Source organism: Populus nigra, chromosome 14 (genome assembly GCF_951802175.1).
Source record: "Populus nigra chromosome 14, ddPopNigr1.1, whole genome shotgun sequence".
Lineage (NCBI taxonomy): Eukaryota > Viridiplantae > Streptophyta > Magnoliopsida > Malpighiales > Salicaceae > Populus > Populus nigra.
The window spans coordinates 7683352-7704220 of record NC_084865.1 but is presented as its reverse complement, the minus strand read 5'-3'; the positions used below and the strand labels follow the sequence as shown (position 1 = coordinate 7704220).

The window sequence follows — 20869 nt, the reverse complement described above, 5'->3', positions numbered from 1 at the left end:
CGAAACCAACTTGTACATAATTAGGACAAACCCATCAACACCAACAAACCCAATATGACTTAATGCATCCCAAGGTGAAAACCTAATATGACTGAATGTAATACAAGCTAAAATGATGCAACCATATTATTTGATAGTTTTACCCATATTTACCAAGTATTTTGCCCATGTTTTATATATAAAATGCCTTGATTATCTTTGTTTTATGTTTTAAAAGCACTTTTGGATGTAAGATTTGAAAATGAGTAAATTAAAGATAAAATTCAGACCATATTCCAACCTATGTTGAATATTGGCAGATTTGACATCTGATCGATGTTTTATGCAGAACTTAAGTTGTAGCGGTTGAAATGAAGTGATTCTAGTGGCATTAGAAAGCTAATATCCATACTTATCTATACATATATGGTAAAGAAAAAAAAAGCATGGAAATCACAGCCTTTAAAGACAAGTCTCGTATTCTACTAGTTTTGACTTCAGTCATTCTGACATGAATATCTCGAGTTAGAGAAGTCCATTTGATGCAAACTCAATATTTTTGGATTTCTGACTCAAAGACCTATCAAACTTCCAAATTGCAGCAGAAAAGGAGCTCATATGAGAGAGAGATATGATTTTTCTAAGATAACTCATAAATTCTACCAGCAAACAAGTTTTGTGCACAAGTCCAACTTACTTCCAAAGCATCCAAACCGACATGGAAATTATTTCATTGTATGGAAAGATTTTATTTCTTCATATGGAAAAGTTCTTTATTTTTTCTTCTTTTTAGGAAAATAGTTATTGTACCACTTAAATATAAATTGTCTATTGTGGAAAGGACTATTATTATTTTTGAAGGATACAAGCGAATTGAAGGGTGTGGGGATTAGGGTTTCTTATCAAATAAAAAGAAAGAAAGAAAGAAAGAGAGAGGATACAAGCGGCCAAAAAGAAGAAGAAAACTCTCACCATTTTCCCATATACTCGAAATTATGTTTTCACCTTTTCTTTCCCTTAGTTTTTCGATTGAGATACAAGACTAAGTTATTTTTCTTGGTTGAAAGGATATTGAAACCTTTGGATTTCAGAAACTGTGAGATCTATTTTATCTTTTTTTTTCCAATTTATATGATGAGTATGAATGTTTTTCTATGATTTTTTAGTTTGATTTTTAGAGCAGACTCTAAGTTATTATTCTAATCAATCTATTGCTAAGTTTGCTATCAAAACCAGAATTATGATATTTAAACTTGTGAAGCAACTAAGTTTAATAATTATGATAGATGTATGTTGTTAATTTTATGGAAAACATTCAATTAAATCTAACATAGACTGCATATAGTTATGTTGTCTAGATATATCTACTTATATAGTTCTTAAGGCTGCCATTGAATAAAATTACTAGTGCAGACACTATGGTTGTTTAATGGTTAGGGTTAGTTATACTACGGATTAGTTAACTGAATAATATTGATGCGATCCAAGCACTAAAGGATCCATGAAGGTTCTGGTTCGTCCAGTTACAAAGCTTAGAGCTAAGGGGTTCAAAAAGGTTGTTAATGGACTTCTTCAAGATACGTGGGCTAAGATGGACTTCAAGAGGATATTAAATAATGAGGAGCAAGTCGTGATTAATCTTATTCATTTTCAAGAGGGGCTTGTTGGTGGAACTAAGACCATTACACAAGGATTGGGAGAAGAAGACTAGATTCAGACAGTTTGACCTTTCACTACCTTTTTTTTTTATCATAACTAAAGCTATAGGTCAAATTTGGAGGTGATTCCAGTTGAGCTGGAAACTAGACTTCCATACCTTTCCAACGGTATATGGTACGCCTTCTAATTCTTTAAGACGAGAGATAACCATTCATTTAAAGTTGAGTTTTACTACTACCAGACAGAATACGGAAATAACTGAACTTGTCTTATTAAATTAGTTGGGCTATTAAACTTTCTTGATTTTATGAGGAAACACTTGTTTGGATTTTAGACTTTTTTATTTTATTTATTTTAATTAGTTTGGGCTAGTTTCAACTTGGGTTGATTATTATTTAAATTGGGTTTATATGTGACCCATTAGGAAAACTAAGGTTTTAGCTTGGGGTATAAATACTCTTGAGAATAATTTTCAAAACACTTTTTTTTTTGCTACTAATATTCTGATTTTTGCCGACCTTTGGTTGTCAATCTTGGTTCTTGATTGAACTTTCAACTCTTTAAAGAATTTACCAATCTTTGTTGTGAATTTATACTCTTTTTACTCGTCTCCAAGTGGAGGCGTTGTGATTAAGTTAGTTTATAATCTTGTTGCCTTAGAGTAGGTTTTTCATTGTGATAAGCTCATCCTATTTTCAGCAAACTTGGATTAGATAGATCTTGGGTTCTCAAATTTCATTAAATTCCACTAGGGTTCGCATCAGTTGGTATCAGAGCAAATCTAATCACAAGTTATATTCTTCAATTTGTGTTTTTTGTTTCTTGATTCTTTTTTTTCTTAATTAGTTTCGACCATATATATTAAAAAAAATATGGTTCTTGCATCCTCTTGAATTGTTGAACACATAATCATAAGGTAGTGTTCTTATATATGTTTGTGTATGATGCGATTTAAAAAATATAGTTGGTCTTGAATGAAATGTGGTTCAGGATGGTTGGATAAGGAATAAGATGTGAGAGTTAATTGTGACTAGGAGTATGAGTGTCAATAACTTGGTATGTCTAAAATATAGGGTCAACTCTAGTGGATTTTTTGGTAAAGACTTATGAAATATACTTATAAACTCACTAAAGTTGTGAAAAATAAATCTTATGATTTATAAATGAATTGCAAATAAATGATTAAATCTAGTTTTGAATTTGAGGATGTTACTATTGGGTTTTCAAATATCAAACACGCAATGGAAATTATAAAACAAAATTATTCAGGAGTCCTTAGGATCCCGTTAGATAGATCTAGAGTTTTTTAGGGATTTATTACCTAAAGATTTGATCTTCTTTGGCTTTGAATAATTTCTTAAAGGTCGAGTTGTCACAAACTATAAGTCATTCAATTGTCTGGCCTCTAACGGTAATCCATACGAACCACCCATGATAAATATTATAAATCCCTATTTAAGAGAGAGGGACTGCAATGCCTAAAGTGCTAGCTTTAATATTATGTTTACATAGTTTTTCTATCTAATAGACAACCACTCTAAATAAGAGGTGTCATAACCCATTTTTAGGTTATTCCCCAAAATTTACCATTTTTCCTTTTAAAATAAATAATAAATAATAATAGAAAGAAGACTAGCGATTTAGAAAAAATAAGTTGAGGAGGATTTCAAACATATAAAAAAATCAGGCTGAAGTTTTGGATGGAATTAAGAGCTTAATCGTACCCCATGGTGCCCAAGACTGGAGAGACAATGTGGATTCAATGTCAAATTAAATGATTATTGGATAAATCTGCATAAAAATTAAGCCCAGAGACATAATTAAATGTTTAATAGGCCAATCTTGCAATTTAGGTATGAAAATCAAGTAAAACACATAAATGATACAAGAGATAATTATGGGCAAAATGATCCAAACAAAAGGGCGAGAAATCCCACCCTTGTAAGAGTTGTTTCTAGGAGCACACCAAACGAAAAAGAAAGAAAAAAAAGGAGTGAACTTTATTTTTCTTGAAATTAAAGGTTCTCTGAAGGGCTTTTAAGGATCAAATTAGAGGTTTTGAGCATAGGAAACAATTAAATAAGACTCGGGAAGTGAAGGATTTTAAAGAGATTAAAGGGTGCAAAAAGAAAGTGAAGAGAACATGGTTCTCTCTTGAGTTTCCATCTTAATTTTCCATCTTTTGGAGTATGAAATCCTTCTAAAATGGTTGATTAGAGTGGTGTAAGTTTATTATGCTAGGGTGAATATTAGTGTTATTTAATTTTGAGTTTTGATGAATTGTTGTTTACACTGATGTTTTATGTTATAATTATGTTTATGGAGGTATAAAATGGATGAGTGATGAGTTAATTTTAAAGAATTGAAGAGAAAACATACCCCTTTATGATATGGAATATTCAATTAGGGATTAGAATGGGATTTTGAATTAAATTGATTTAAGTTTTTATAGAATTTATATAGAATTATCATAGTTTGAGTATGTAATGATTAAGTAATGGATTAATTGCAAGAAATTGAAAAGAAATCCATGTCTCCTTTAGTGAGGAAGTTTCAGGATTAGTATGTGTAAGGGTTTAGGTTTGTTTGATTTAATTGCCATGAAATTTGGGTAGAATTGTGTTTATTAACATAAAAAATGAATGGGCCAAGTGGTAATTGTGGAATATTTAAATAAAATTCTATGTTATCCTTATAGGTAATAATCAGCCATAATACGGAGGGAGAGATTGAATTTGTTGATTGAAATTGACATGAAATTTGTGCTAAATTATGGCATGTAATGGAATTAAAGAATGAATATTAATTTAAATTGTAAGAGAAAGAAAGAAAAGGCCATGATCCTTGAAAGGGAGGATTTCAACCTAAACTAATAGTTTGCGGATGGACTGTGTTGAAATAGTTGTTATGAAAAATGGATTATTTGTGTTATATAAAGTGTAATATGGATGGTTAATTATGTTACATGACCAAATAAAAACTTATGGGAAGAATTGAGAACTACTCATGATTTTCATGGTATTTAAAATATAATTTTGAATCATAGCATGGTATATAAATGGCTATGTGGTTAATTTGTTTATGAATGAAGGAAATTTGTATCCTGTAAAGAAGGAAATTTGGTTGGACCAAGGAAATTAATTTAAAAACTTTTAGTTGGAATTAATGATTAATTATGTGTGATGATAACACTAACGATTTTAAAAGAGAGCTAACTACATGAAAAATCAAAATGGAACCTAAACCTTATTAAACAAAAGGTTCCACCATCACATAAATTAAAGGAGGGGTTTGAATTGTTGATTTAGTTGACATGAAAATGGTGTTCAATTGTGTTAATTGAAATATGAGATGAATGGATAAATGTTAAATTTCATGAATGACAATTGAAGAAAATCTACTCTTATTTTTTAAGAGGTACAACAAGACTAAGAAGATAGATGTTAAATGGTTGGTTTAAATTTCCATGAAAGACATGATTTGACTAGCTGCCCGAAATGAAGCTAGTGGTGTCAGTTGCACTAATGATTAGATATATGATTTGACTAGCATTCTGGAGAGAAGCTAGTGATGTTAGTTGCACTGATAACTATGATATATGATTTGACTAGTTGCTCGAAGTGGTGTTAGTAGCAATGATAATCGGGATATGTGATTTGATTAATTGCCCTATACAAAGCTTTTATATATATATATATATATATATATATATATATATATATATATATAAATGATCAACTTGTTGGATTATTGTTGAAAATGTTTGGGCAAAATCAAATTGTTGATATGAAAATAAAAGATTTTTTAATTGAATTCATGGTAATGGTTGTTTGATTGATAAATTAAATTGATAAATGTTTAATCCTTATGAAGAATGGAGATGAAAATTGTATCACTTGAGAAGAATGCTTGGAAGGGTAGATGACCAAGTAAATCCAAATAATGATAAGAAAGATGTTATCTATGATGATGAAGGTGATATTATAACAAAAAAGTCAATTTAAAGGTAAAAAGGTATTTGAGATCACCAAAAGTAGTACAATGAATGGATGTTTTGGGACAGTCCATTGTAATATAGTAAATGATTGTTATGGATAATCAATTGGAATATAAGAAAGGTCTTGATTGGAAATGATCTTGTTTGATTTCTTATCGGGTTAAGCTGAGGAAGTATTGAAAGCCTATTTAGACAGCTAAATTATAGATGAATAGAAGCTGCTTGATAGTAGGTGTATTATGTATCTGAAGATTTTTTATAGTGAGTGCAAAATGAGTATTGAATTACTTTGATAAAGCATACATGTAAAGTGGTATAATACATGTTCTAAATAACATGTATGTAATGTAATGATCTAATAAATAAGAGTAAGATTGTTAATGTGTTGTGTGATTTGTAGCTGCATTAATAGTGAAACAACATACTAATAGCAATGATAGCAGCTATATGTTGGCACATGTCTGCCAATTGTTCAGTCCATCATTAGTGGACAAGGAAAATTTGTTATATTTATAAATGTATAAGAAAAAGAAATGTAATAGTACCTTAATTCCTTGTTATCCTTGTTATAATGGATTACAAATGCCAAATTTTGTGTATACCTTATGTATGATATACCTAGTGGCATATAAATATATAAATTCCTAAGCACTCGTGTAAGTATAAAATAAGATTGAAATGAAATGGACTAATGCATTAGTGTAAGCTATCTTAAGATGAGTTGATCGTTATGCAATCAATTTGTGGTGTTTGAGGTTTGAAGCATGGAGTTTTTATGTTAATCTATAATAAGGTACACAAAGTAGTTCCTATTCTTTTAAAAGAGTGAATCTTTGTGGTAGATTTTTATAGAATATATATGACCTACAATGAGAGGCTTAAAGGAAGAAATAAATGTATAAACTCGTATTAGAAAGTTGAGCTAGTTTGTCTATAAGTCATCTGAAATCATGCATGAGTTAAGGTTTTGATCATTAATTGATATTGCTTTTAAATTATGTAAATCGACTTCTTGTTAGGCTAAGAGGTGAGGCGTTACACTTTTAGAATTATGTTAATATAATTATTGTGTATTCCAAGATGTTTAATTCATGTGACCAGCCAAGAAATGAAAAAGCTAAGTGTAAGGAAAACTCGTAAATATAATCAAGTATTTGTAATGATCATATTAAGCAAATCAATTAGTAAATGTATTATGGTAAAAAGGAAAGTAATTGTTGCACTAGTAAATAATTGTATTGCCACTTAAAAAGATATAATGATCTCATAAGGAAATTCTATATAAAGAAATTATTATAAATTCTATCGGGACGTTGAACATATTGAAACCATTATAAAAAAAAATTAACATGAAAATCCTAAGTGCAAGGCTAAAGTTAAAACAATTATGAGGCGTTACACTTTTAGAATTATGCATCTTTTTTTTTAATCCTTTGATTTTTTTTTGTCATTGAACTTATGAAGTCAACTAGGTCATTTCATGATAATTTTCACACTATTTAATTTAAAATTTGAGCTAATCAAAGAGTCAAGTTGGCTAGTCTAGAGTTTTCAAGTTTAACTTGTTAGATAAGGCTAAATGATAATGCTAAAACTTTTCTAGTTAATATTTTTGTTGTGTTGAAATTTTTTTAATCTAACATCAACCATATCGTTAAAGTAACTTAGTATACTTTAACAACAATTTGGTTTCCATATGTAAAAGCTAACTGAAAGCAAATGTAACATTATTACGTCCTGATGATGCACTAGACTTAATACTTATAGAGAAAGGTTAAATCTAAATGATGTCATGGTAGAAGATGAGGCCACTCCGGTGAGTGTAGGAGTTGGATCTAGTCGTGCTATTAATGAGTCCGAATCATCTAGTAGACGGTGTAGATGTAAATAAATAGATGAGTTATATTTATATATTTTGAGATTTCAATTACTTAATATTGTATTATTGAAGTATTTGAGATTCATTTTGCATGCATATATATGATGTCTTTTTTTAACTCTTGAGGCTATTTGTGATTATGAAATGTGAGGATTTATTGAGTTTAGTGAGAATTTGTTGAGTATTAATCTTGCAGATCAGTTTACACTTAAAAACAGAGATAAACTTCTATGTGAATAGTAGATTTCAGATATTTTAATTGTAATCGAATTTTTTAGTCACAAATTGGACAAAGATGTATGTTTTGACACATAAAATATATTTAAAAGAAAATTTTCATAAAATCCATAATTTTTTGTGTAGATAGGTCTACTACTTTAAACAACTAGTTGAGCCAGAGAATTGGTAGTGAAACTTGTTAACTCTCTAAAATTATTAACTAAATTAAATGTCAGATTAATAAAGTAAATCATAAATCTCATAAAAAAACATATATTTTTTTATCTAAATATTAGAGAAATTTGTTGTTGCTAGGGGCAGTATCCTCACTACCAATTCTCTAGCTCAACTAGTCAAACGGTTTATCCAGTTGTTTAAACTAGTAGACCTGTTTACACAAAAAATTATGGATTTTATGAAATTTTTCCTTCAAATATATTTTATATGTCAAAATATACATCTTTGTCCAACTTGTAACTAAAAATTTGATTACAATTAAAATATCTGAAATATACTATTTACATAAAAGTTTATCTCTGCTTTTCAGTGTAAACTGATTTGCTAGTTTATGACTATTGTGAAGCAATTGATCGATTTATCATAGAATTTAATTATATATCGTAGTTATGAATCACAACATCAATTATAATTTATTTTGGTTCACAATTATAATATTTAATTAAATATAATATTTCTAAACTACAATATTAATTAAATATTACTTTTCTGAATTATTAAATCCTTGAAACATACTGTTTTACCAAAAGTTTTGCTCCTAGGTTAATTTATTATGCATTTGCATTTTGCATGCTAGAGTCCAATTTTTTCCCTGAAAAATCTATGATCCCGTATTACTAAAAAAAAAAAAATGTTGACCTCATATCTCACTCACACGCAAGAAAAAACCTTAACTACTAACAACTTTCTATACTACTACAACTACTTAAGTCACTTTCACTGATAATACACATAAAAGATCCCCTCTCTCTCTAGAATCAAGATCTTGCCTTTCTTAAGCAATGCAATTATCATTTCATTTCATTTCAAAATGAGATCTTCATCGAAACTAACCTTCTTTTTGTTGATAACAATCTCGGTTTTCTCTAAAACCTGTAAAGGCCGCGTCTTTACTTTCAAGATGCACCACAGATTCTCTGATTCATTCAAGAATTGGTCAGGTTTGACCAGAAACTGGCCCGAGAAAGGAAGCTTTGAGTACTATGCAGCATTGGCTCATCGTGATCAGATGTTAAGGGGGCGTAGACTCTCTGATGCTGATGCATCTTTAGCTTTTTCTGATGGGAATTCAACCTTTAGAATCAGCTCCTTGGGATTGTATGTTCTTTCAACTTTTTGCGTTTTATTGTCAGTTACTGTCAATTTATTTTTGTTTGTTTTTGTGATTCTTCAATTGGGTTTTAAGAAATGGGTTCTTGTTTCAGTAATTCTTTAAGTGGGTTTTAAAAAATTTATTGTTTTAGTGATTCTTGAATTGGGTTTAATTTTCCAATCCTTTTGTGGGTGAATGTGTAGCTTGCATTACACAACAGTGGAATTGGGGACACCAGGAGTGAAGTTTATGGTGGCACTTGACACAGGAAGTGATTTGTTCTGGGTGCCTTGTGATTGCAGCAGATGTGCACCTACTCATGGAGCTAGTTATGCTTCTGTATGTATCTCTTCTCAATTCTTACTTTTATTCGGTAAATGTGATTTTTTATGGAATGTGGCTTTGTTGATTCATCTTGTTTGGCTTTATCTTGTCCCTCGTTGTAGAGTTTTGTAAGTCTTTGTTATCTCTTATTAATTGGATACTAAAGTGGAGACTAGAGGTTATTTGCATTTAATCTGTTTGACAATGCTTAGGTTATTAGACAGCTAAAGGAGCACTTGGTGGTATGATGAACAGTGGCCTATGAATCTAGATGAATGCATTTTTACTGCTTCTATATCAAATGCTATTAGATGCTTATGGTTGATTTTCTACCATGTGTGACTTATTCTAGCAGGATTTTGAGCTTAGTATATACAACCCAAGAGAGTCATCGACAAGCAAAAAGGTCACCTGCAACAATGATATGTGTGCACAGCGTAATCGCTGCCTTGGAACATTCAGCAGCTGCCCTTACATAGTCTCTTATGTCTCTGCTCAAACGTCTACTTCTGGGATTTTGGTAAAGGATGTTCTGCACTTTACAACAGAAGATGGTGGACGAGAATTTGTTGAAGCGTATGTCACATTTGGGTGAGTTAGTTTGTCTTCTAATAACAATTTTAACACCTTGCCTCTGGATAGCAATGTTCTCTCATCATGCTTTGGGTATAGGTTGAGATGAATATGCAATATGAAATTTGCAGTTGTGGCCAGGTTCAAAGTGGTTCATTTCTAGACATTGCTGCTCCCAATGGTTTATTTGGGCTGGGAATGGAGAAGATTTCTGTTCCTAGTGTCTTATCTAGGGAGGGATTAATAGCAGATTCTTTCTCCATGTGCTTTGGACATGATGGAATTGGAAGAATCAGTTTCGGGGACAAGGGTAGTCCTGACCAGGAAGAGACCCCATTTAATGTTAACCCAGCACAGTAAGTGGTAATTTGTCCTTTACTTGATGCTGATAGTCTTATATAATTGTCTTGATGGAAGGATAGTTTTTCCCTGACTTGTGTCTGGAACTGTTATGCAGCCCAACCTATAATGTTACTGTGACTCAAGCTCGAGTAGGAACCATGTTAATCGATGTAGAGTTCACAGCTCTTTTTGATTCTGGGACTTCTTTTACATACATGGTCGACCCAGCCTATTCAAGGGTCTCGGAGAAAGTAAGTGCTTCAGAGGATGAAGATTGATTTTGCTAGTCTATCTGAATTACCAAATCCAGTACTGAAATTTTGTTCTTATGCTCCTTTACAGTTTCATTCACTGGCACGAGATAAGAGGCGTCCACCTGATCCCAGGATTCCTTTTGAATATTGTTATGATATGAGGTTAGGCATTATAATGTAGTGAAATAAAGTAGACATGAAGCCTTATCCATCATCACCTGCCTAGTCTCTATCCTCCGTAACTGTATCCTTTTTCTTGATGATGGTCAGTCCTGATGCAAATGCAAGTTTGGTACCCAGTATGAGTTTAACAATGAAAGGAGGAAGGCATTTTACTGTCTATGATCCAATAATTGTGATCTCCACTCAGGTAATGTTTTACTCTATATCCTTTTACCATGATTTGTGTTGTTTACTGTGATACTAATAGCAAATAATTTTCCTTTCAATAATTGCAGAACGAAATTGTATATTGCTTGGCCGTTGTCAAGAGCACAGAACTCAATATAATCGGGCGTAAGCATTGCATTTTTATGTGCTTATAAATAAGAAAATGAACGTGTGTTTCAGTATTAAATCAAATGAATGCTACACATGGAATCTAACTGATTTATAACAGGCACAAGTTTGAATTCTTTGTGTGTAGCAGTCCATGGTTAAGGAAAATTATGATTTTCAATCAAGGATAAATTCTAATTTGTTTCATTTCTCCTTTTCCTAATCAATACACTAGGAAATTCAACTTCTATTTTTGAAAATAAAAGAATGATATGCTCTTAAATGAATTATATGAATTCTTGATCCTTGTGCAGAAAACTTCATGACTGGTTACCGTGTTGTATTTGATAGAGAAAAACTTGTCTTGGGATGGAAGAAGTTTGATTGTAAGTGTTACTTTCATATATGTTGTGACTGTTAATACATATATAAAATGGCATCACTGAATGGGAAAACTTCTTGCTCTAATGCAGGCTATGATGTGGAGGATTATAACAATTTCCCACTGCAACCACATGCTTCCATGGTGCCTCCTGCAGTTGCTGCTGGACTAGGTAGCAACTCTAGCACAGGCTCAGCAAAAGAGGCCAGTAATAAATCTCTAAGTTCAATTGCATCTACATATTGCTATAGCCATACTTCTGTTTTCACTAGCTTGATATCAGTCTTCCTTATATGTCTCTTATTATAATCACTGCTCTGTTCATTTATCAGGCCAGTTGTATGATCATTCTTTAGGGTAGCTCTAGATCCTTTAGGTTACAACACCTCTGTATCATATTGATAGAATATCACCACCCCTTTTTGATAATGAGATTATGTAATGCTGCTTTATATAACTTCCTATTGCCCATTTATTCTCTTATTCTAATCACCTTTTATTGACCAAGAATATATGGTCCTACTTTAGAATTTCTCATTGAAAGGAACAGCTTCCTCTTGTATTGTGTCGAGTTGCTGTACAGAAAACGTGTGCATAGGATGCCTTTCCTCGGTTACCTGCCTGGAGAAATAAAAAAGGACTATATTGGCTTACAAAAGTCTTCAAAATGAAGCAAAGCTTTTGGACTTTTTGATGAAGACATCAGCTTATACAAAGCTCAATTTTAAAATCAGCAGCCTTAAGTCTTGCCGCTGTTTTAGGGTTTAATGACTAGGAATCCTGTTACCAGAAGCCATTTCGATGACCATAATATATATATATATATATATATATATAGAGAGAGAGAGAGAGAGGGGGGGGGGTTTTGGGGGGTTACTGTTCACCCCATTGCAATAATAATCCAGTGTTTTTTTTTTTATTGAATTTTGGTTATGTTGTTTTTGTTAACTTATTTTTTTAATATTAAGGTGATTGAGAATTGAACTTTATAATTTATTTATTTTTATTTTTTCTTTTTATAGAGTTAGTTTGGTTTGCAGATTTGTTAGGGTAATCTAAATGGCATTGATTTATGGGTTTGGTGGGAATTTAATTTTTTAATTGAACTTGATTTTTTTTATCATCTATTTTTTTTCTCATATAGTTAAAAAAATTAGTCTATGAAAAGAGCCATGTTATTAAATTTTATAAAATATATGGATTTGTTCACAAGTTTGACTGGTTGACTTGGTTCGCGAATCTTTCAAGTTTAACTTTTTTTTTCCAATTTCATTCTTAGATATTGAGTTAATTGGAAATGACAACTTTTTTAAAAAAATATTGAGATCACGACAAATTGGATCAATCTCGACCCTCCCATGACTCGAGTCATGAACTTTATTGTATTTAATAACTTTTTTTTTATAAACTATCTTTATTTAATTATATGATAAAAATAGATGCTCGTAAAATTGAGCATCAATCCTAAAATAAACATTTATTTCAAACATTGATAACCTTAAAGAAAATAAACAAAAAGAAAACATGCAGTCTATTTTCCAACCAAACAAATATTGAAGGACGAAATAGAAAAAAAATCCATAAAAAAATTTATAAGACAAATAAAAAAGCTTATTTAGCTAGTGGGTAATTCGTCAAACCTGTGAATTAGGTAACGCAGGTTAGCACGTTAAACCTGTGAACCAAGTTATAGATTCTACTCGGATTATAATTTTTAGAAACTATTTTTTATTTAACTATATTTTTGCAATCATTTAATGGAAGCATTACTACGCAAGTATCATGTGATTCATCGGACTTCCATAAAAGTATCATTCTCAAATGAATGGTCAAGCTGAAATTTTAAATTGAGAAATCAAGTTCATTTTGTAGAAGACAGTGCAACTTAACTGGCAAGATTAAAGTCTACGAATGGGTGATGCACTTTGGGCTATCAAACTGCTTATAAATCACCCATTGTAATGTCATCTTGTAGGATGATTTACGGGAAAACATGTCATCCCGCGAGGCTAGATCCATCAGGGTTTTTATTTTCAATAGTATAAATACTCTTTGTAAGGATAAAATATTCATACTTGATAATACTAGTGCTGCCAAATTTGTTCTGCATGTATGAGAGATATTCTCGTATTTTTTGTTTCTCTAACGAACTAAATTGACTTATCAAAGATCAACTAGTTTCATGGTGTCTTTCTTATACTTCTTGTTCGTGAACTAATATTCGTAGGGTGAGGTTTTATTTCAATAGTGTTAGTGTTTTTGGACATGTTTTTATTGTATCACATTCCTATCAAACATGTTTTGACTTTCTAGGATTCGTTGTCAATCATGTTATAGGTTGTGTGCTACATGATCATGAGGTTCACATCACTTCGATTCTTGATTCAATTGTGAGAGAGAAAATAGTGCAGAATAACACTTGTGAACCAATCTCTTATAAAAAAACGAATTAATCCTCTCACTCGCCTCCCATCAAAGCTGATGTGAAAGAAAAGGGAATGATTATAAGCAAGGTTGTCAAAAATGCTTTTTTAACACGACATGAAACATACAATATAAACTCGAATCGTAAAATCGCAAGTAAAACTTTTTAATTAAAAATTGTAAAATCGCAAGTAAAAAATTAAGGATATGAAAAATGCATTCTCAACTATTACACAGTTTTCTCTTTGCTATCAAGAATCCTAAAAATTAAAGACTTTTTCTAGCCATAAACCCTAAAATATCTTTTGTAATCAACCCAACTAAATGATTTCCATGGCCAATTATATAGCAAAGTTGCTATGCCATTCTCCTTTGCAAGCATCACAAAGCTCCACAAGCAAACGTGTATTATTCACAGTGAGTCAAACAATTTGTTTCAAATAGGTTAGGTTTCTAAAAAGAAGCAAATACATTATCCATAAGTGTGCAAAACAAAGCAATTAATAATCACACAACAACCAAATAAATGTACCTAGTTCCCACAACATGCATGTCTATGGAAATAAACAGCAGTTGCGATATATATTAGTGCCAACATCGTTTCAGATTCACACACAAGCAAGCAGCAATGCCGAAAAGAAATTCAATTAATTAATAAAAGAAAGCTTCTTTAGCCATAGAAATCACAACCAAAATAATTGAGATTATCATAGAATTTTGCAGCATATTGATGCATAGACATGGTGTTGTTTTTCCTTTTCAAATAAGTTTGTGTTTTCTTAGTAGCTTATATTTGTTCCTTCAATATCTGGAGCATTAAAATAATTGAATGGAATCATAATACAGTTGTTGATGGGAAGCCAATCCTATGCTACGAGGCACATACACACCCTATGAGCATTTTGATAGGAATGCATCCTCTTAATGCTAGGAAAAACAGAGAATCGCATAGCTGTGATGGTTCCACAGTTAAATTCAAAAGGTGAAGTCTCAAAAATTTATGATATCCACTTTGATGATGAAACTAAATGGAGACAGATGCATTTAGGAAGGTAGAAGGCCTACCCGTATCCCAACAACAACATAGTGCAATTATAAAAAAAAAATTCATTACTAGATGACATTGTTCAGCTCCCAAACAGAAACAGAATATAATTAGTTTCCCAGAACTTTTCCAGTATATCTTTGATCTGCTTCCTATCCTAGAAGTAAATCGCCAAGATACATGCACACAATAAGATCTAGATGAAATACATAGATGCTAAAATCGCTGAGGGTTAGTATAATATCTAGAAAGAAAAGAAAAAACCCAGAAACCATTACCAATAGTAAATCCATAATCACCATAATATTGACAGAGATTCAACCGACTTGCTTTTTGTTATTTTATTTTTTTAATGAAATATAGTTTGATGATCTTGATCTTCTTCCGGTAATTTTTTGGTACATGCCAAAAGGTAAAGCAAATTCCAAGTATTTTAATAGGTACTCTTATTAGTTCAGGTACTAATTTCTTTCTCATGCAAGAACACAGAACATGACAAAATGAACCACCATTGATTAAAACACAGAACATGAATAAAACACATAACACATAACAGTAAGGAAACAATTCTCATGCAACAACAACATCCTTATAAATTCTTACCTTCTTCTAGCCAATAACGTTCTGGTGAGTGGAGAGTCAAAACGTGTAAAATCAAAGGCGCAGCTGGTGAGTGGAGAGTGGAATAGATTTCTCACTTCTCAGTCCGTTTTCTTGATCTGCTTAGCCGTTGGTGATTTGGGGTTCTTGCAGATTTGGATGGGGGGAAAGGGGAAAGAGGAATGGAGATGTTGACAAGGGAAAGGGGAAAGGGGAAAGGGGAAAGGGTAAAGCAGAAAGGGCAGTTCACATTGTTTTTCATTTCAGTAGAAATCGTGAACTCGGATCAGTTTTTACGTTTTACATTGGTTGACCCAATTTTATACGAGTTTGACCAGGTTTGATTGATTTTACCGGTTTTCGAGTTTTAAACCTGATTTTACATGTTTTATGCCTTTTGACTCGTAAAATCGGCGATTTTACAAGTCAAAACTCGTTTTTAACAACCATGACTATAAGCCCAACACCTACCAAGCCTGGAAAAAAGTGCCCAACAATCCCAATAGAGAGGACAAAATCAGGCATAAAATGACACATGAAAACATGGAAAAAGAATAGGCAACATGGAACCAAAAGAAACACTTGTCTAGTTCAATGATAACAAGACTTGAACAAGAGCAAGAAAGAGACAAACTAGGAGGAGATGCAAACAATTCCAAACCAACAAACTATCAAATGTAAACCCACCATCGCAACTCTCCCAATACATAACTAATGATAGAGAAGCTCAATAGTGGGAGGGTGTATTTAATGTACATTGATGGCTAATTTGCATGAGTTGTAATCCTACCCAAACCATAGCTAAGACAAAGAGCAAAGTTATGGAGCACACCTACCAAACTAAACCCATCAGTAGCCAACTTTCCCAAGCACGAAGCTACATCCTAAAAACTCACCTCAAATAGAAGACAACTAGATTGATGGCTCGCAGGCATGATGGAGCAATTATATAATATATTTGATTAATCATTAATTCATTTAAAATCACTAAATTTGACATTATGGTAGCTCTTAAAGTTATTGTTTTTTAAGAAATACTTTAAGTTGATGATAGTTGGATTAAAATATATATTTGGTTAAAATTATTATTGAAATTGTTGTTGAATAAAAAACAATTCAATAGTGTTTGATTAAAATTATTCTTGAAAATAAAATGATTAAAAAGAACATGCAATAATTTCACAACTTATATAAAAAGTTTGTGATTATTAATACATAAGAAATCTAGCAAAAAAATATAAAGGTCCTAGTTTAACAAAAAAAAATACACGTAATATATGTAATAATTACAAAGTTGATCCAAGTAAGAATGTAAACATTATTATTATTTATACATGTGCCAAAATATAAATTAGTTTTATTATCCTATTAAACTAGCTACAATTCTATCATGTACATCATCAATTTAATATGATGACTTTGTGAACAAGATAAAAGGACAAAATTTGGATTGTGTGTGTGTGTATATATATATATATATATATATATATATATATATAAAGAAATTTAGTTCCTATTCTTGTGAACACTAGAATAACATAATAAAAACTCTAAATTAACCAGCAACATTGATATAAAGATGATGAGTTAAATTTTTGGTCTAGATTTTTATTTATAAAAAATATTCTCAAATAAAATAGGTCTGAAAAACATGTCAAACATGAAAAACTTGGACTTGGTATCCAAACCCAATATAACATTGGTCTGACAAACATGCCAGATCCAAAGAACTTGGGCTTTACAGTTAGCCAAGTCTAAAATAATATGGATCTAACAAACATGTCAGACCCAAAGATTGTTTGCCAGACCCAAAGAACTTGGACTTGGGGGTCAGCCAAGCTCAAGGTAACGTGGGTCTAACAAACATGTCAGACCTAAAAAACTTGAACTTGGAACTCAGCCAAGCCTAAGGTAACGTGGGTCTAACAAACATATCAGACCCAAAAAAACTTAGACATTACCAAGTACTAAGGCTATATACTTGATCCTAGACAATCCTCTACAATTTAAGTATAAAAGACGTGATAAACTACCATACATCTTCATCTAGAATAATCGTTCATATTAAGGTGATAATTTCCCTATACTTATAGGTTTATACAAGGTATCTTAAGGTACTTATCATACTTACTCTTTCATTAATGATATTTAAGAGATATTTGCCTCTCATTAATGTCGTCGAAAGTAGAGGACTTTTCAGTCTTTTCTTTCTTTGACAACAATGTTCAAGGCATAGTTTTGAAACCCGATCCGGTCATCGACCCGGTCCAGTGATCGGGTCACGGGTCAGATGGGTTGACCTAGGTCAACAAAAAAAACACCTATATAAAATACGTAATTAGTTACAATGCAACACTTACAAAACGATGAAATAAATACATGAAAATCTGTATTATGAGCATCTCAACACACGAAATAGGAATATTATGAGCATCTCAACACACGAAAATTTGTACAAGAATTAAAAAATTGCTAAGCTTTTTTAATTTGAAACATTAGTATTCTGTATTCCTTCCTTTACCTTACGTAAACATTATTGTTTTTACATTAACATTGAGATTCCTTTAATTTTGCAAAATAAATGAATAGTTTCTGTAATTTTAAAAACTAATTAGTTAGTTTATTAACTTGTGCCTCAATTTAATATTATTTTTTTTAATTTACTTCTAGTCAATCTTTCTATATTATTTACCATTTAAAAAATAAATAAATTAAAAACCAACATAAAATGGATTTTAGGAGTAATTAACTAGTTTTAAAACTAAGAAGAAACTGTTCTTTTTATTTTGCAAATTAAAAGAAATAATTTATAATATAAATGTCATGCCCTTTTTCACTTTTTGGATCAAAGCGTAACATTACATTACCACTTTAATAATAATAATATTAGTAATTAATTCATTAAAAACCAGGCGCAAACATCTCTAGCAATATTAGTCTTAAAGACGATGAAATTTGTTCCATCAACCACTATACAGAATCATGAATAACATTGTAATGGGTAATCGAAGACAGTCATTCATAAGTGATTCTTCCCTTGTGCTCGACAACAACCCCAACTGGAAGAACAAATAGCAATATACAGACCCAAAGGATCACCACCGCTCCGTTTCTCAATCAATGGGTCTGTGAAGGAAAACCCATCAGCAAAATTCGGTTTTGTTAACTCATCATGGGGCTCCAGTCTCACAAATGATATGCTATTGCTCTTAAGTTGTATGTGCATATTTGTGTGTGTACTGAAATGGGTTTTTGAGAAACAACAGTGATCAAGACGTCTTCTGCTTCTCTGCTCCTCAACGATTGAAATTGGTCTTTCTTTAATTAGGTTTTGTTATGTGAGTCTGTGTCCCCAATTCTGCATCGTTGTTCTTCATCATTTTGGCCTTTTAAAAGGCCAAAATGATGTTGTTTAACGTCTATTAATATATATATAAAAAAAAAAGGTCGGGTCTCAGCCGGGTTTGACCAGGTGGCCCGGGTCCCGGGGGGTTGACCGGTTGGTTTCACAAGCCATCTCCTAAGCAAGTTTTTACCTACACCTGGACCGATCCCAAGCCCGGGTCGGTTGGGTCCCGGGTCGACCCGTCAAGCCGGTCCGGGTTTTAAACTATGGTTCAAGGTGTATAAATACCCCGTGAACCATCCAGCTAAAAGGTTCATAACTTTTCATCTCTTAAGATAAAAGGTATATATATTTCAGAGTATTAATCAACTTAAAAACTCAAGAACAAAGATTTTTTATCCTTGAATTTAAGGCTTTTTTAAATTATTTATTGTCTTAAGTCATTTTATACATTTTTCATAAATACACTGACTTTATCATTAGAGGGTCTTTAAATCCCCCTATTGGGACCTTTTTTGCAGGTATCCAAGCTTCTATTATTGGCCTAGAGTTCCTTAGATTAAAATGAAAAAAATCTAAGCACTTGAATATATTGATTAATCATTATCCCAAACACTGAATAATCTTTTAGTTACATATCTTGAATTTGAAGACATCATCAATGGCACCGTCTGTGGAAAAACTTACTAAAAGTCATATATAACTTTATTGTTTAACCGTTTTTACCTTATTATAATTATCAATAGTAGATAATCAAGAAACTTCAAGGATAGGATGAGTTATTGATCTCCTTAACACACAGATAATCCAGCCCCTGCATAGCCAATCCTTTAATAACTTGTGGAACAAATATAGCTCCTCACCCAGGCAGTGCTAGGAAATCAACAAGAGAGAAAAAAATCCACATCAACGAGTTTCAGCTCCTCCTTAGCAAATTGCTACATCTCTCCACTCAACTCTACAACAACTCCATCGAATGTCCATAGACGATTACATTATCCAAAAGAGTGTATACAAAATGATCCAATAGAGGGTCTTCAACCTTAGGGGTCATCAACCCATTGCAAAGAGTATACACACCCTCGTGATGCTCAGGCACAAAGTGGTTTTTCTAGGCATCCATTTAGGCAGCGTAAGAACTAGGTTGTCTATCTATCATGTCATCCTACAACAGAGACATCAAGTTCATCTAAGCCCAATAGGCTTAAGAATGGCAAACAACTAGATGAAGAATTCATTCATAAGGATGTTTAACACTCCTCATCATATTAGAGATTCTCTTTTATTCAAACATGTGGTATACACAGATCGCTACCAAAGATTACATCACTACCAAAATGTACCTGGATAATTATAATGGGCTTACAGATCCTAGGGAACATGTACAAAATATATGCAGCAATCTGGAGCTAGTTATTCAAGATAGCCATGTCATATGCAAGATTATCCCTATAACCTTTAGAGGTTCAGTAAGAACATGGTACAACAACCTTGAACCAAATTCAGTCGCCAGCTTCAGTGACCTCTGTGCCAAACTGGTGGCACATTTCAATATAAGTATTCCAACTAGAAAGAGTTCCACCGAACTCTTTGGAATCACCTAAGCGGAGGACAAGTTTACAAGGACATACCTCAAAAGATTCAACAGGGAGGGAAAAAACCTTGTGGAGGGAGTTATATGTTCTACCAGATAGAACATTACTAAAGGTGAAACAAACCATGAAAAGCCACATTCGAGTAAAGGAGGCAAATATACTAAGTCATGGCTGCCCTTGTTTTACTAGGGACAGACAGCCAAAAAGGTCCCCCAAACAAGGTATGTAAACACTTAACAAAAAAAAATAAAAGCCAAAAATGACCCCACCGTACCTGTCGATTGTTGAATCGGCAGCGACGTAATTTTTCGCTCCCGATTGCTAGGTCGGCAGCGACATAGTTTTTCGTTGCCAATCACAAAGTTGATAGAAACATAGTTTTCGCTGTCGATTGTTGGATCGACAACGACATAATTTTTGCTG

The 20869-nt window shown here is 32.1% G+C and overlaps 1 protein-coding gene across 2 annotated transcripts; it reads left to right on the top strand.

Annotated features, from left to right (window-relative positions):
• The first annotated feature begins 8639 nt into the window (after nt 1–8639).
• LOC133672706 (aspartyl protease family protein 1) lies at nt 8640–11907 on the top strand. Of its 2 annotated transcripts, none has more exons than XM_062093201.1 (10): nt 8640–9068; nt 9267–9402; nt 9743–9978; nt 10092–10316; nt 10418–10553; nt 10645–10718; nt 10827–10926; nt 11015–11072; nt 11369–11440; nt 11528–11907. In XM_062093201.1, exons 1-10 carry the CDS (start codon nt 8782–8784, stop codon nt 11743–11745), a joined length of 1542 nt encoding a protein of 513 aa, XP_061949185.1. In that variant the 5' UTR covers nt 8640–8781; the 3' UTR covers nt 11746–11907. The 2 variants fall into 2 exon arrangements, with proteins under 2 accessions (XP_061949185.1, XP_061949184.1); XM_062093200.1 differs by having other exon boundaries at nt 9740–9978.
• The last annotated feature ends 8962 nt before the right edge of the window (nt 11908–20869 follow it).

What these genes read in the sequence shown, in the direction of transcription:
- LOC133672706 (XM_062093200.1), top strand. Translation starts at nt 8,782, where the DNA reads ATGAGATCTTCATCGAAACTAACCTTCTTTTTGTTGATAACAATCTCG. An exon ending in TTTAATGTTAACCCAGCACA is followed by an intron (nt 10,317 to 10,417) that starts GTAAGTGGTAAT and finishes ACTGTTATGCAG; the next exon opens with CCCAACCTATAATGTTACTG. An exon ending in GGGATGGAAGAAGTTTGATT is followed by an intron (nt 11,441 to 11,527) that starts GTAAGTGTTACT and finishes GCTCTAATGCAG; the next exon opens with GCTATGATGTGGAGGATTAT.